The following is a 16182-nucleotide window of genomic DNA, read 5'->3' on the forward strand; positions in this document are numbered from 1 at the left end:
TATGCCATCTGAATAGCTTACATTGTAGATAGGTTTGTCTGTTTACTGTCTGCCCATGGGCAAGGCTAAATATCTTAAGCCATTTCCTTTAAAAACCTGTCACCATTTTATTTTCCATCACAGACACAGTCCAGTTATCTAAGTGCTAGACTGGAACCCAAATTACCACAGGAAGTATGCAGAGATTTGAATTCTACTTACAGCTCAGACACCAGCTTCTTCTAGAGCCATGGGTAAGTCACACAACCTCTTCACCTGTCTTCCCATTTGTAAAATGAGTATGAAACAAGTTCACCCACCTCAGAGAGGTAACTGAGAATTAATTTACGCCTGTGACAGAACTTTGGTGGTTTGATATATGAATTAGAAATACCGTAGCTAGAAAAGCACTGTAGAAGAATCATGTCATTTGACTACTCCACTGCTCTCTGTTTCAGTGATCTTTTTCCAAGATCAGAAACAGTTCTGCTACTGAGACCAGGGCCAGCGCTTCCATTTAGGTGACCTAGGTGGTTGCCTAAGGCGCCAGGATTTGAGAGGGCAGCAGACTGCTCCGGTGGACCTCCCGCAGGCGTGCCTGCGGACGGTCCGCTGGTCCCGTGGCTCCGGTGGACCTACCGCAGGCGTTCTTGCGGACGGTCCGCTGGTCCCGCGGCTCTGGTGAAGCATCCACACAACGCCTGCGGCAGGTCCACCGGAGCCGCGGGACCGGCAAGCCGGCCTTGGGCCTAGGGCACCAAAAACCCTGGCACTGCTCCTGACCGAGACTCTGAGGTATTTAGAGTCAGAGGTTCATATCCAAAAACTAGAGCACACAAACACCCAATGTTTCTTCCCCTCCACAAATATGGAAAAAACAGGTGCCTGGCATAAGTAAACAAATATGTAAACAATAGTGGCATTACAATAAAAGCAGGCTTTTTGAAGAACTCATTAACAAAGGCCTAATGCACATATTTTTATTTAACAGCAATTTAGTATGCAGTAGCTAAAAGGTGTGTACATTTTTTAGTTAGTTAGTTTTAGGAAAGAGACAAATGTGTACCTGGATATCAGAATTAGCACCTAATGTATGTAGAGAAAATAAACACTCACTACAAGCATTGACCAGGTCTTAAACAGTCTAGGAGCAGAGTCTCATCAATGTACAGTAACTACTCAGAGTAATTTCTTGTGATCAACTGACTGCTGCATCTCTGCAGGGAAATGTGGGTAGTTAGTTACCTTTAAAACACTAGGAATGCATAGTTCAAACCGCTAAACACAGCAATTGGAGAATTAAAAATAGGACAAGTCACAGTTTTGGTCTGAAATTATTGCAGTGCAAATTTTGAAATATCAGTATTTTTAAAGCAATGGAATACAATGAAGGGATAGGTACCCTCCCCTTGATGGAAAAAATTTAATGTTGCTTAAGAACAGCCCTTAGCCAAGCTAAGGAAAATATCTCTGAAAAGCATTAAATATCACAGGTACACGTACAAGCCATGGCAGACTAAATTAACTGGAAGATATTTAAAATGATATATAAAATGTTTCACTGGAGTATAAAAAAATCTGCAAATGGTTACATGTTTTGTGGAGTGGACTACCGGGTTATTTTTCACATGAAATACAGTACACAGTGATGTAAAGCTTTTGTGAAGTGAACTGTATTAACCTTGATGCTTAACTTGTTCACTTTCAGTACTCAAAAATCACTAAAGCCTGGAATAGTGCAATTTTGCAAAAATAAATGTGCTCTTCCTTGCTCATAGCAAAGGGCCATGCTCTTAATAAAGTAGCCTCTAAAACATGTTCATATGATGCACGGGAGTCAGTCACTGTTGGCCGAGCATTTGAGCCATTCCCCCCACAACTATCACGTGTTCCAAGTCTGTCATTTTCCTCTCCTTCCAAAACCTGCTTCAATGCTCTTTCTTCTTACAAATAAGCAACACCAGCAACTACCTGCAACCCAACAGACCATCAGTGTACTGACAAAAATGGAGGCAAACGTTAAGATGAAAAAATATTTCCATTTTCAGATCCCAAGAGTTATTATAAAGAATGAGCTTAAAAGCTATGAATACTATGACATAGTTCTGTCACGCTTTCAAATCTGCAGTTCATTCTGTTGCATCATCCAGCTTGCTAAAATATATTAATGGCGTACTTGCTTATATACTGTGAAGTTCATATTTAACTAAATAAAAGTTGCTAAAAATGGACATTTTTATATATCATTTTGTACTAATACACAAGGTGCCATGCACAGTTGAAACATTACTTTTTTAAACCTATTTACAATTCTACATATTTATTTTACACTATATCTTTCATCATTACAACTATAGAATAAATTCAGACTTTGGAACACTGGTACCTTTGAGTTTCTGCTAGAACACCCAGCCTTGCATCATTCAAGAAGTACTGCTAATCTTTTTCCTTCTTAAATTTAAATTAAACTCATTATTTAAAAACACAAGTGCATGCCTAGAAGGAAGCTTTCAGGAAAAAGTTGTCAATGGACTACTGTTGCTTAAAAATTACATTGGCTTTGTGTAGAAAATTTAAATTCAGTTCAAAAACCCACAAAAGCCTAATAGAAACCTACTTTGACTAAAATAAATACAATTTATTACACTCTAAACAAAATAATTGTACCTTTAAAAATGTACTGATTTAAACTCATTTGATTTTTTAGCCTCAAACTTATTCCCCTTTCCAAGCAGCAAATAGTAAAAGATGTGTAAGAATTCCTTTCGAAGTTAATACTTTCCTGGTAAATTATCATCCAGCATAAACCTGAGGCTGCAGTGGTGGGGGCAATTTATCATTCTCTACATTTTCGGAGTCAATAGCTGCTAAGGGTTGATTTTTTGGTTTTATTTCCAATGGATATTTTTCAACAATATCTTGGACTTCCTTAGTAATTCCGTCAGTCCAATCTATAAGGTCTTTCTCAAGCTTCTTGGCTTCACTGACAATTCTTTCCTGTCTTTCATTCAATTGAGAGAGGAGGTCTAAGTTTTTATACATCTGTTTAACCCCTAGGCACACATCAGAAGACCAGTTTTCAGATTCTTGTTTCTTTGGAGACGTTTGGCCCGACATGTAGCGATCAAAATCCTCCTGGCTTAGATTTAAAGATTGAGCGTCCAGCTTTTCAATGAAGGCCACCGCACAGCACTACACATAAAACAGAGAGAGAGTGTCATTGCAGGGTACATGATGCAAGTCATAGCCCATAACAACACGTGTTCTGCATTTTAATCGTGCTGTTATATAAACAATATGGTGGTTGCTTTAATGGTTCAATAGATCACCTGACAGCAAATTGCTGCTCTCCTGAAAAGCCTCTCAGCGTAGCCTGGTTAAAAAAAGGCAGTTCACAAAAAATAAAAATAACTAACATTTTAAGAAACTGCAGACCACCACTCAGATCAGGTCATCTTGGCTGTACAAAGCAATTGTGTGCTGACTGAAGGAGGAAGCTCCACTGCAAACTATGGGGGCACTGCATTTTGAAAAAGAACAGTAAGTGAAAGAATGAAAAGAAAGTTGACAGCAGCATGTTTAATTTAGCCTTTATACTATGTGCACTTGTTTTAGTTATGTACTGAGCATAATTTCATGCTTCTCTATCTAATCGGTTTCTGAAAAAGTAAATGGGAGAATGTATCTGTTTGAAGTGTTCTCCTGAAAGCATTATTTAGAACACTGAAGTATTTCATATTAAGAAAAAAAATCATTTTTCTTGTAGAATTGTTACATATGCAAATTCCAGGGTATCCAAGTTCATAGTTTAGTTCAGCCAAAAACACACACGCCTGCCCTGTTCTAGGGATACTTCCACAGGACTGTCCCTCTCTATAAATGACTTGATCCTGCAGGCCTTTCACATGATGAACTCCCACCAACTCAAATGGCAACTGTGCATGCACAAGCGCTGCATAATTGAGCCTCAACAGATTTTGAATAGCTGGTAGTCAGTCAACCTTCTCAAAACTGTTACAAGTTAATGGTTCTTCATCTGTTATATTTTAAATGCCTGAAGCTTGAGATTAACGTAAATCAAGTGTAGCTGAACTTTCACCTTTTCTTACAAAAGAAAAGCTTGCCCAGGTCTGAACGGGCAGAACACCGGTCAGAATCAAGGGCTTGAAATGGTTAAAGAAGTGGCTATGAAACCAGAGCACTGTTTGGTTCATCTAACTTAGAAGGGGGGGAAGAGGGAGGAAAGAAGAAGAAATGACAAGTGAAAGGGAGTGCACTCCAGTTTGAACAGCAATACACTGTTTCATAAGAATACTTTCACATTATCTTGTGATTACATTTTCTGCTTCCTTCAGTATTAAGACATTCATCTTTGCTGGGAATGCCTTCATCAAACAGCAGATGATCGTATTGTATAGAGCATCAACACTGTTCTTGAACTTACCAGATTGGTAAAATAGTAGCCATCCTCTCCAGTCATTAACCTGCTTGGATTACAGAAGCGGGTTATATACTGGATGTTGGACTGCAGACGGGGTGGATTACCCTTCAAAACAATATATATGAGTGTTGGTAAGAAGTCATCAGCAGAAGCTGGTTCGTTTTTTGTGATTTTTATAGCATTGAAGATATGTTTGCTGCATTGGGTGATGCATGCTAACTTATCACGAGGGACACGTTTTGAATCCATTTCGATAATATCTGTAAGATAAAAACCCTATATAGTTAGATCTCCAGTCAGAAGTCCACAATAGTGAATCCATATGTAAAGGGTGACCCACTGGATTGCTATCAGACTGCACTATTTGTGTTTAATTTACTCTACTTCAGGGATGGGCAAAGCTTTTGGCCTGAGGGCCACATCCGGGTTGCAAAACTGTATGGAGGGCCAGGTAAGGAAGGCTGTGCCTCCCCAAACAGCCTGGCCCCCACCTCCTATCTGCCCCCATCCGACCTCCCGCCCCCTGACTGCCCCCCCTCAGAACCTCCGACCCATCCACCCCCCCCCGCTCCTTGTCTCCTGACAGCCCCTTCCCGAGATTTCCCCGACCCTAACCACCCCCCTGCCAGACACCATCACCTATCCAACCCCCCTGCTCCCTATTCCCTGATTGTCCCAACCCCTATCCTTTGACCGCCCTGAAAGGCCCCCCCGGGACTCCCACACCTATCCAAACCCCGCCCCCCCGTTCCCCATTCCCTGACCATCCTCTCCCCCCATGAACCTCCGCCCCATCCAACTGCTCCCTGTCCCCTGACTGCCTCCTGGGACCTCCTGCCCCTTATCCAACCCCCTAGCCCCAGCCCCCTTACCATGCCGCTCAGAGTGGCATGTCTGGCAGCCGCACCGCCCAGACAGATCTACACGCTGCCACTCTGCTCAGCAGGAGCCCGCAGCCCCGCCACCCAGAGTGCTGCCCGAATGGCTGCAGAGGAGAGGGAACAGCAGGGGAGGGGCCAGGGGCTAGCTTCCCCGGCCAGGAGCTCAGGGGCTGGGCAGAACGGTCCCACAGGCTGGATGTGGCCCACAGGCCTTAGTTTGCCCACCTCTGATCTACTTGATGCTGTATGAAAACTAAGTATTAATATGCCTCCCACTTCAACCTAGTTCCCGAGTAAACATGGTTGGATTTATTCTCACAACACTTCCATGAGGTAAGGAAATAATATTCCCATTTTATAGATGGGAAACCTGCCCAACATCGCACAATTATTCTGTGGCAGATCCAAAAACTGAACCCATTTCTGGAAAAGAAGAACTAAGAGTTTTGTTTGATCTCAATAGTTGACCAAGTAAACAGTACAAATATTAGGATTCACATAAGAATGATGACACATGCTCCGAGGCCCTGATTCGGCATGGTAGCTAAGCACCTCAATCTTACCAGTCACAGCCTTATCAATGAGACTACTCTCATGCTTAAAGTTAAGCATGGGTTTAAGTGCTTTGCTGAACTGGGGCCTAAGTGAGGCAGACCTATCCCTAAAGATACCAGTGAAACAAATGTGAGTTACAGAAGCAAGATTTTTCCAAAGCGTTTCTGTAGAGGAATGAATTTACATATATAATATTCAGGATTGTAGACACTTGTTTAAAGCAGGAAATATATAGTCTCTATGAAAAAGTAGGTGTTTGCACTTTTTATTTCTTCAAATAGTTAATTTAGAGAAGATAAGCTAGTTTATAGTTCACAAACCTGTAATTGCTTTCACAACCATATCAGAGACTTCTGGAATTTCTTCATTAACAGGAACACACAGCATTTGTGGAGTAACCCAGTGTAAAGCCCTATCAAGAGAAACAAATGATAACACACACTACTCCTAGCGGTGAAGTCATCTGAGGTCAGCTGCAAAGGTTAACAGTATGCTAACAGATTAATTAAGAGATCATATGAGGAGCCTTCCATTTGACAAGGCAAACACTTCAACCCACTGAGGAAACTAGATTACTGCCCAGAAAAACATTTATATTATAATTAATATGCTACAAGTGAGCGCATGATTATTTTAAATGAAATAACCCAGCGTAGTCCTTTCCATTATCTTAACAAAAAGCTATAAAGGAATTAATCCAAAACCTTGTTTTCAGTTATTAGGTTAGTGCCACTCTTGCACATAGATTTTGGCATGCTAGTTTCAGCATGAGTGGCATAGATACCACTCATGCGATTTTGGACTTCTAGATGATCTCTCTTCAGAAATCCTTACCTGATTCTCTTTTGGACAACCAGATCCTTCTTCTCATCATCAGTTGTTTCAGGGCAGAACACATATTTATACAATCGAGTCATGATATATTTTTCAATCTGGTCCATTGCTTTCTCAACTTTTTCTGGGGAAACTGAAAGATACAAACCCATCCCCCAACCGTTGTAAATTAGATGTCTATGGAACCACAGGCTTGTTTGTGAAGACTTAATGCCAATTGGCCACAATAACCACTGAGTCAGCACAGGTATGAGTTATTCCCTTCTATTGCTCAAGTCAAATGTGAGTTAAACAATAGGTACTAATGTACTGAATCTAGAGCTTTTCAGAAGTAAAGAATAATACAACAGTAAGGAGCGAGAGTAGATGCTCTGAGACAACCATATGTCTAGGGCCAAAGCAAGGCATGAAGCTGAAGATCAAACAGGTTCCTAGCTCCAAAAGAGGTTTAATATCTAGGTTAAAAAAAATTACTTAAAGTCTTGAACAGATAGGCTCCTTGGCACAGTTTACAATGTGGAGACATTTAATATACTTTGCTTTCAACTTTGGAGTTTCTGCCTCTCATGGACCAAAGGGAAAGTGGGCTTGTTTCAAGGGTCAGAATAGTCATGCCTGTACAGTCAGAGCTATACTCACTGTGGACAAGTCTGAGAGACAGAAGTGGACTGAGAAATATTACTCTGCACTATGAATTTTAATTTTGGTTCTGCTGCGATGCTTTTTGTAGTATGAAATATCTGAGCGAGAGGCCTTTTGAACTTATTATGCACTTCCATGCACATGTAACTACCCCTAGAGGCAAGAAGGCTAAAAGTTTTTGAGAATAATTACAGTAAGGTACGTGCCACTCAAAATACTTCCCATTCCAAGTGTAGGGAATACACCAAATACTGGGTAAATAGACAGATTACATACAAATAATACAAGTTGCAGAACAGTTTAAGATGAAAGCACAGGTATGAAAAAATAGAAAATTAAAAAGGACTGAATATATCAGTTGAAAAACAGCAACGATTTAGTGGGTTTTTTTTTTTAATTATGGACCAACAAATGTTTTGTTAACTGAACTGTTACTTGGTAGGATTTCTTTAAAATATTTAAATACCCTCTGACAATTAATTTAGATGGCAGAACTTTACAGAATCTTAAATACAGTGATGTTACTTGGAATAGCTCTGATTAGAGTGTTTACTATTAAAAAGTAACAATGTCACATGGGGACAGAGAGAGAGAGAACATGAGAGATTCGGGAGATGCAAGTGGCCTAAATATTATACTGTTTCAATGATAAGGTGTGAGAGAAGGAAGAGTCCGATACCTTTCGAACGGGTCTGTAATTTCTCCGCTACGTTTTGATAGAAGTCCTGGGCACATTCAGATTGCTCCTCAATACTTAATTCCTAGGACAGAACACCGATATTAAGTGAAAAAACACCATGGTGCCACACAAACGGTAAATGGCATCAAAGCAGTCATGTACCTATGCTTTCGTGGAAAATACCTAACAGCAGCAAGAGTTCTACAGAACACAGATTTATTTGAACACAAAACCGGACAAATTATCTTCTCAGTATTGTGATTTGATGACAATGTTTATTTGTTCTGCTCAATGCCACAAACACAAATGGGTGGAATGATGGAGCTGTATTTAAAGTCTGGGGCTGGGCACTGCAACAGGCTTCCGGTGTGACCCGGAAAAAGTCACTTAATCTTTTCATGCTTCCATTTTCTCATTTGTAAAATGGAAACAGAGTTTGTTAACCTACAACAGAAGTTGTTACACTTAAATTTGTTACCATTTTTAAAGCAATTTGAAATGGAGGCACTATAAAAGTACAAAGTACTGTTACTACTGACAATGGCAGTAACCTTTGGAACACTGAAAGATTAATTTCTAGTGTTGGACCATGACTCAACAAGCCATTTCTATTCAGCAAAGCATTTAAGCACTTGTTTAGCTTTAAGCATGTCCTTAAGTCGCATTAAAGTCAATGGAACTGAAGCATGCGCTCACACATTTTGTGTGCACAGAAAGACCAACCAGTGCTGTAAGAAGGTAATAAGTATTACTTGGAGGGGAAAAATCATGACAGAACCATTTACACAGGTACTAACAGAGAAGCAGTCTTCCTCAGCTGATAACCAATTCCTAGAGTTTCAGTGGTGTTTGTACAAGCACACAAGCAAACTGGCACCAGAAAGCTTAGGGTGGCCTCAGTTTTCAAAGGAGCAAAAGCAATGACTTATATTTTGGAATGACAAAAGGAATAATTTTAACATTTTAAAGTTCCACGAACCCTAAAAGCATTTTATACTCAACTTTATTTTCTATTTAAAGTAAGAGACAGGTTCACAAATCTTCTGATTTTTCTATGACTTATAAATGAGAGAAAGGAAGGGGGAATGTAGTGAAAATGGTGACAATCTGAAATTCCAGTTAATTTTCAGGTTGCCATTTGTATTGCTATAGTTGAAACAGAAGAAAATAGTATTAACAGTAGATAATTAACGTTTAATGCCCTTCATTTAAAAAAATACCAAAAAAATTCCCAGATTTTATAAAAATATTGTGGGGTTTTTTTCAATTTTCCCCACATTTTGGAGTGCACAAAAACACTGATTATCTTGAGAAAATCCAATACTACATTTATGTTAATAAATTAGTCGAATGGAATGGAATGCATACACATGCTTGTGTAAGTGTATATACTGCTAATATAGTCCATGAAATAAACCACAGCATTAAACTGTGTTGACACTCAGTACTCTCACTTTTCTCTATTTGTTGCTTTTTCTGTCCTCCTGTCCCTCAATATTTACCCAGAAAATGGTGAAGTTATTTTGGCACCTTTTTTTAAAGCTTTCAAATTTTAACAAATTCCTGAGAAATTTCAAACAAAATAAAAACCAAAACTGAAGGGCCTTATGAATGCTGTATCATTTCTACCCTAGGTGGCACTATAGCCACATCAATACTTCAATGGAGAACTGATGCTACACCTTTTGTATAAACTAAGGATTAAAATCTTTTGTTTCTGCCTAGGTCACTCATTTTTAATGTGTCACTTATATAATGCATGCGATATACCTACCCTTTTGTGATGCATTGCTTCCAAAAACATTTTGCACTGCTTATAAATTTCTTGACCAGATTTATGACAGGTCTTGAGAAACTCTATAAACTCCTTGGACGCTCGATCTGTCTCAATGCTGACCTGCCTGTTTATCGATGGGCTAGGAGCCTTAGCTTCATGGATCTCTGCTGGGAACATTAGAAACAATTAGAGATTAATTGTACTAATCAGTTAATGTATCAGATTAAAAAAATTATAGCAAGACAAACCTAATTTAAACTTTTATACATAAAGATGAATTTTTCTTTTCTGAAGAAAGCAGGATTAAATAGTGACATGTTGAACCATCACTAAATGCAAATATAAGAAACTGCTTATTAAACTAACAGTCACAAATATTTAAGCCAGATTCTCATTTACATTAATGACCCTTTACATTAATTTTGACAGTATAAAGGAGACAACATGGGAGCAAGTTACAGTTAGATGCTCACTTGAAAACTCCTTTATATTGCCAGAGCAGTGTTAGTGTAAATGAGAATCTGGCTTTAGTGTTTGAATCACAGCAGAAACACCAAATATGCTCCAGTTTTCTACATGGAGTTCAACAGATGGGGAAAACCCTTCCCTTTGTTTAGTGGGATTTGTTTCAGTAGTGGATGCAAGTTTACAAAGCTGGAAATGTATACATTAACATGGGATTTCCACACATTTCTCTCCTGGAAACACGTACTTCAGAAAATATTGGTTGCACTTTACAAGACAGAGATACAAACGTGATAGGATCTTCTCTACCCAAGTTTAGCACACCCACCTCTCAGTTTGTCAGCCAACACTGTCAAAATGAATGATTGAATGTAAGGTGATGTAAATGAACACGATGAAAAGCGAGAAGCAAAGAGAGAAAAAACATGAAAATATTCTTAATAAGCAGATCTTCAATGCAAACAAGGCCATTTATAACATGCAGAACAAGAGAATGCACTGTGTCAGTAGCCATACATGCAGGACTTCAAAAAAATCAAAGTTTTCCTTTAAATAAGAGGAAAATAATTTGTCCATTAAGTTCAAGTAGTTAATTTGGTTTCTCATTCAATAAGACTTTTATAGGCTCAACACTATGTCAGATTCATCTCTCATGATTAACTTCACATATTTCAATGGAATTGTACACCAGGGATGAATTTGACCAGCAATTTTAAGAGGGAGACTCTTCAAGGGCTTCTCACTTAGCAATATTGTCTTCTCTTGATAGAAATCAAAATAGACACTATTAGCAGTAATGCAGTTACAGTAACTCCTCCCTTAACGTCATCCAGGTTAATGTTGTTTCATTGTTATGTTGATGATCAATACAAGAACAAGCTCGTTTAAAGTTCGCAATACTCCCTTATACGTTGTTTGCCAGTCACACGCTTTGTCCACTGCTTGCAGAAAGAGCAGCCCCTTGGAGCTAGCTGGTGGGGGCTTGGAACCAGGGTGGACCAGCAGCCCCCATCAGCTTCCTTAAGTTCTCTGTGTGGCAGCCACCTAGCAGGCTATCAATTGCCAGGCAGTTCAGCTGTCCCTCCCTCCCCACTGCCATGTGCTGCTCCTGCCCTCTGCCTTGGAGCTGCTCTGTGGAGTGTGAGAGGGGTGTTAATGTCAGGGTGTCCCCCTCCCCGCTCCTTTACCACATCTCCACAGAGCAGGGAGATGGGGAGGGGGACAACACACACACCACAGGGCTCAGGATGGAGGGAGCCTGGTGGCAGCAGCTGCTGTCTCAACTTGGTGATCTACTTAAAAAGGCAGTGTACTTAGAGTGGGGTCAGCATACTTAATGGGGAATGCGCATCTCTCTCTCACACACACACACACTCACTCTGCCAAGCTGTCTCCCCTCCTTCCATTCATGCTGCCTTGTAGAGTGTGAGGCTACATTAACAACATGTTAACCCTTAAGGGCTCAGCCAAGTGCTAGTTCATCATTTAGCAGTAAGGCATTCTCTGGGAAATATCCAACCCTCTTCCACCCTCTGACTTCACCACTTCAACCAAGCTTCACAATCATCACTGCTGTGTACAATATTAAACTGTTTAAAACGTATACTGTGTATATGTAAAATTTCCCTGGAACCTAATCCCCTCCCTCTTAACATTAATTCTTATGGGGAAACTGGATTTGCTTAACATCGTTTTGCTTCAAGTAGCATTTTTCAGGAACATAACTTCAACGTTAAGCGAGGAGTTACTATATCAGTATGTGTTAAAATTTTACTCCTTATAAGCCATATAAATAGAAGTATTTGAATTCTATCAGTTAAGATCAATATTGCTAAAGCAAATCGATTCATTTCTATTTATACCCAAAGGTTGTTGTTTAAGTATAAAGAAGAATTTAAAAAAATTCTGAAGATTCAAAGCAGAGATTTTGTACAGTATGCAAGACTGGAGTCTACATAGTAATTTGAATACTACTTAAATGCAATCTAGTAGATTACTATGACAGTAAATAATTTACTAAATTTAGTATCAAATAACTAGTTGGGTAACAATATGCACTTTATAAATACAATTGAAAAGAAAAAAGCTCTAATTCTGGAAGAGTATTCACTCAATTATATCAAATAATTTTATAATAATGTTTTCTAATTCATCATTAAACAATGTGGAGTATTAACTAATTGGCTTCCTTCAGTATTCAAATTTATCAGCATGAAGTTTTATCATCTGCCTATTCCTATGACATTTGGCTGATTAGATATCCATAAAAATGGCAGCCTCATTCTGCTGTTTCTAGTTTTTGTTTTAGGACTACAAAAGCTCTGTTTAGAAAGCTTCATGAAAGACACTTTTAGCGTAGTAAAGGTAAAATATTAATAGCCTCCATCTCGACACAGTTACAACAGACATGGCTACAAAATTTGAGAGCTGTTTTCATTTGCTCTCTAATTTAAATAACTTTTCTCTTTAATAGTCTCAGCACCCAAATTTGTAATAATTTAATATGAATCAGGGAAGTTGCAATTTTATTTGCTACTACTCTCTACACAGAAATTTTGGCTTAAGACATGTGAAGCAGCATACTGTGTATTGCTCATTACAGTCTGTAAGATATATGATTTCAGTGATACTATAGAATAAGTGTAGTAAAGTGTAAGTAAGCATGCATATTTACTGATAATTTAATCACAGAAAAGGAATAAAGCCCATTTGAGCAGCTTAGGAAGAGCCTGCAAGAGGAGCTATATCAACACAATACAAAAAACAGAAGCGTGGGGATGTAAGGATAATTTTTTCAAGGAGGATAATCATCATTTACATGAATATCTCCTTTTTCTTTCATTTCTATGTGGCAATTGTGTGCCACAGCAGAACATTAGCATTACAGCTGCTTCACACTATGGTTGTGCCATTACTTGGACTAAAGTCAATGAATAAGAATATGAAAAAAAGTATTTTCTAGTACTCCCCAAACATATGTGTATACCCGACATAGTCTGTAAAATAAAGACACTTTGAAATTTAGAATTTCTTTAGAGACCAGAACATCAGAATGCCAAACAACATGCTATGGCTGAGATTTTGGACAAGATCCTAAAGCAGTTACTTTGTCAATTTTGTTATTATTCAACTCAGACAATAAAAAAGTGGCTTCTCTCATAACGTAAAATTGCTTTCCCCCGATTTATGTAACCCTGGCCTGAAGACACATTTTGAGAATTTACTGGGTATAATTCAAACAAATTTACACAAACTAAAGTCCCATTTTGAGCATAGTTATTTTTAGTGCAGCATTTTAGAGGCTTTTTTTTTTTTTAAAATAAATAAAGATGAACAAGCATACAGACTCATTCGCTATTTTTAAAAAGCGGAAATTTGGTTTCTTTTATAGTTTGATTCCAGAAGTATTGTGCAAGGAAACAAATCTCTAAGAAATTTCATTTTCATTTTTTTCCCCTAAAGGCAACTTGTTGATTCAAAATTCACTTATCATAAACCAGCTTTAGAATGTAAAAAATTTCAAGCATTGCCTCTCATCATGATCATATTCAATGGCCTAAGTTATAGCTGGCACAACCCTAGTTTGGCTTTTGCAAAGCCCAACTAAATAAACTTACTAGAACAAGCAGACAGCTCTCCAAGCTGTGCTGTGTTACCTTCAGTAGGGGAAGCCAGCTCCCAGGAGGGAGTAAAAATCTCCTTCAAGTCCCTGAGAATGTTATCAGCATTTCGCTCCCTCCCAAGCTGTCCTTGCTTAAGGTTTCTCTCTTGAGCAGCTGGAATAAATGCAAAAGCAAGCAAGACACCAAGAGCAAGAGTATCAAGTGGTAAGGAGAACAGGACCAAAACGAAAGGAAAAACATGGGAATGAGAATAATGAATGTTACTGTTCTGCATCAGGTACAAGGAGTTAAGACATCAGGGATTTGAGATGCTTTTGTGTTTAACCAGGTGGCATTCATGCGCTGAGAGGTGAACACTCCAAAGTGAAAGCAAAGTATATTTCCTTTCTTATTCCAAGGAAATATGCAGTGTGTTTACAAAACTGAGACCCACCAATGTCACCTTTCCTTTATAGGAAAATATACTCCAGTTGTAGGCAACCTATGGCACAGGCGCCGAAGACGGCACACAAGCTGATTTTCAATGGCACTCACGCTGCCCGGGTCCTGGCCACCAGCCGGGGAGCTCTGCATTTTAATTTAATTTTAAATGAAGCTTCTTAAACACCTTATGTACTGTACCTACAACAATAGTTTAGTTATATATTATAGATTTATAGAAAGAGACTTTCTAAAAACATTAAAATGTATGACTGGCACGTGAAACCTTAAATTAGAGTGAATAAATGAAGACTCAGCACCCAACTTCTGAAAGGTTGCCAACTCCTGATATACTCCATGCCTTCTGGAGTTCCTCCTCAAGAGTCAAGTTCTCTATCAGCCATTTACTACCCAAGTCAAAGGACACAATCACATAATTAGTTAGTTTCTTTTTTTAAGTTATCACTATGCAAAGACAAAGACAATGATGCAATTTTTCTTCTCCTCTTTCAACAGACTCTACAATGGATAACAAATATTTAGTGAAGAACAAACTTAGTATTCCTTCAGAAACTCCCTTTTTGTTTTTGTAAAACAATGTTTATTCATATTATTTTTCTTGAAGGGTACATGGCTTACACCATCTTAATTTTCCTTACAAAATTCTCTGAAGTCTTCAGAACACGTGGTGTTGCTTACTGCTTCAAAAGTGCATTTCCACAACATTTAGACATCTGTTTATTGAATATTACTAAAACTCAGGATTTATTAATATTCATAGAATGTTCCCCTACAATTCCTAAACCATACCATCATCACATTGAAAATGTAGATGATTCTTGGTTCCAACAAAAACGTGTGTCACAGGAGCCACAGGACTCTGCCACATAGCTCTTTCCAATAAGGTTGTGATAGAGCTTCCAGATGGAAGTATTTTTGAAGAATAAGGTTCCTGTAAAAGCTCTCTCCCTTAACATGAGTTGGAGTCATCCCACTTCCAACATTACTTCTAAGCAGTAAATTGTCCACTAATTTAAAAACTCATGTTTCTGAAAAAAAAACCCCAAGCCTATACATAGTCAAAAGGTACCTATGTCCGTACGCATCTTTATTGAAAAGGTTTTGAGGAGAGTGAATGCTTGCCAGAAACCATCGTTACTCCAGCCATTTCAAATATATGCTTCACTCAATCCCTGCATTTAGCTCATTTTTTAAAGTTTAGTTTTAAATTGAATCTTCTATTAGTCTGGATATTGTGAACATTAAGCACATACTGCTAACATAAAGGTAGTTTTGTTAAATGATTTGAAAGTCACTTTTAATAAGGCTAATCCTTAAAATGAACGTTTGGGTGAAGAGGTGGTTGTCCTATGCAAGAAGGAATTTATCACACTGGTTTACCAATCTGTACATTTGCCCATTACACCCCTACTGGAGCCTACGTTTGTCAAGGTGCGTGCATTAAAAGTTTATCAGAGCTGTTCCCTGCAAGTGCTGGTCACTGTTTGCTTTTGCTCTGATAAAGTAAATCACTTTGCTAGAAGTGTACCATGGTACCATCTATGGTTACCTTTTATGACTCCTGGCAGTTAACTAGTAACCATATTTACATCATTATAACATTAGGGCTTCTGGGTTTTTTTAAGGTTTGTTTCATTTTTTATGATTTATTTTTAGCACTTTTTGAGTTTTATGTACATATCCAAAAATCAGAGTTTTTCAGAGCTCTCTTGCACACACTGTAATGAGTAATGTGAATCACAGACATTACTCATTACAGTATATACTACTGTAGTCTTTGTAATGTTTCCTAAGGTGTTTTAACATAGTTCTGTTTCCAGCAGAGCTACCTTAAGGTGCTGTAGGGAATCTTTATTGTACACCAG

General features: G+C 38.5%; 1 protein-coding gene across 5 annotated transcripts in view; it reads right to left on the reverse strand.

The window, feature by feature from the left end:
* Window positions 1-930: 930 nt before the first annotated feature.
* Window positions 931-16182, reverse strand: part of RABGEF1 (RAB guanine nucleotide exchange factor 1) — a 36541-nt gene continuing 21289 nt past the window's right edge. For 3 of the 5 annotated variants that reach the window (XM_030536168.1, XM_030536166.1, XM_030536169.1), the window contains 6 exons: window positions 9786-9955; window positions 8012-8093; window positions 6691-6823; window positions 6177-6268; window positions 4424-4680; window positions 931-3171 (listed from right to left, as the gene is read on the reverse strand). In XM_030536168.1, the coding sequence (XP_030392028.1) occupies window positions 2773-3171; window positions 4424-4680; window positions 6177-6268; window positions 6691-6823; window positions 8012-8093; window positions 9786-9955 (1133 nt within the window). In that variant the 3' untranslated portion in view covers window positions 931-2772. Of the gene's footprint in view, window positions 3172-4423; window positions 4681-6176; window positions 6269-6690; window positions 6824-8011; window positions 8094-9785; window positions 9956-10581; window positions 10603-13870; window positions 14030-16182 lie in introns of all 5 variants that reach the window. The other 2 variants (XM_030536170.1, XM_030536167.1) reach the window with 2 other exon arrangements.

The sequence above is a fragment of the Gopherus evgoodei genome, chromosome 17 (genome assembly GCF_007399415.2).
Source record: "Gopherus evgoodei ecotype Sinaloan lineage chromosome 17, rGopEvg1_v1.p, whole genome shotgun sequence".
NCBI lineage: Eukaryota > Metazoa > Chordata > Testudines > Testudinidae > Gopherus > Gopherus evgoodei.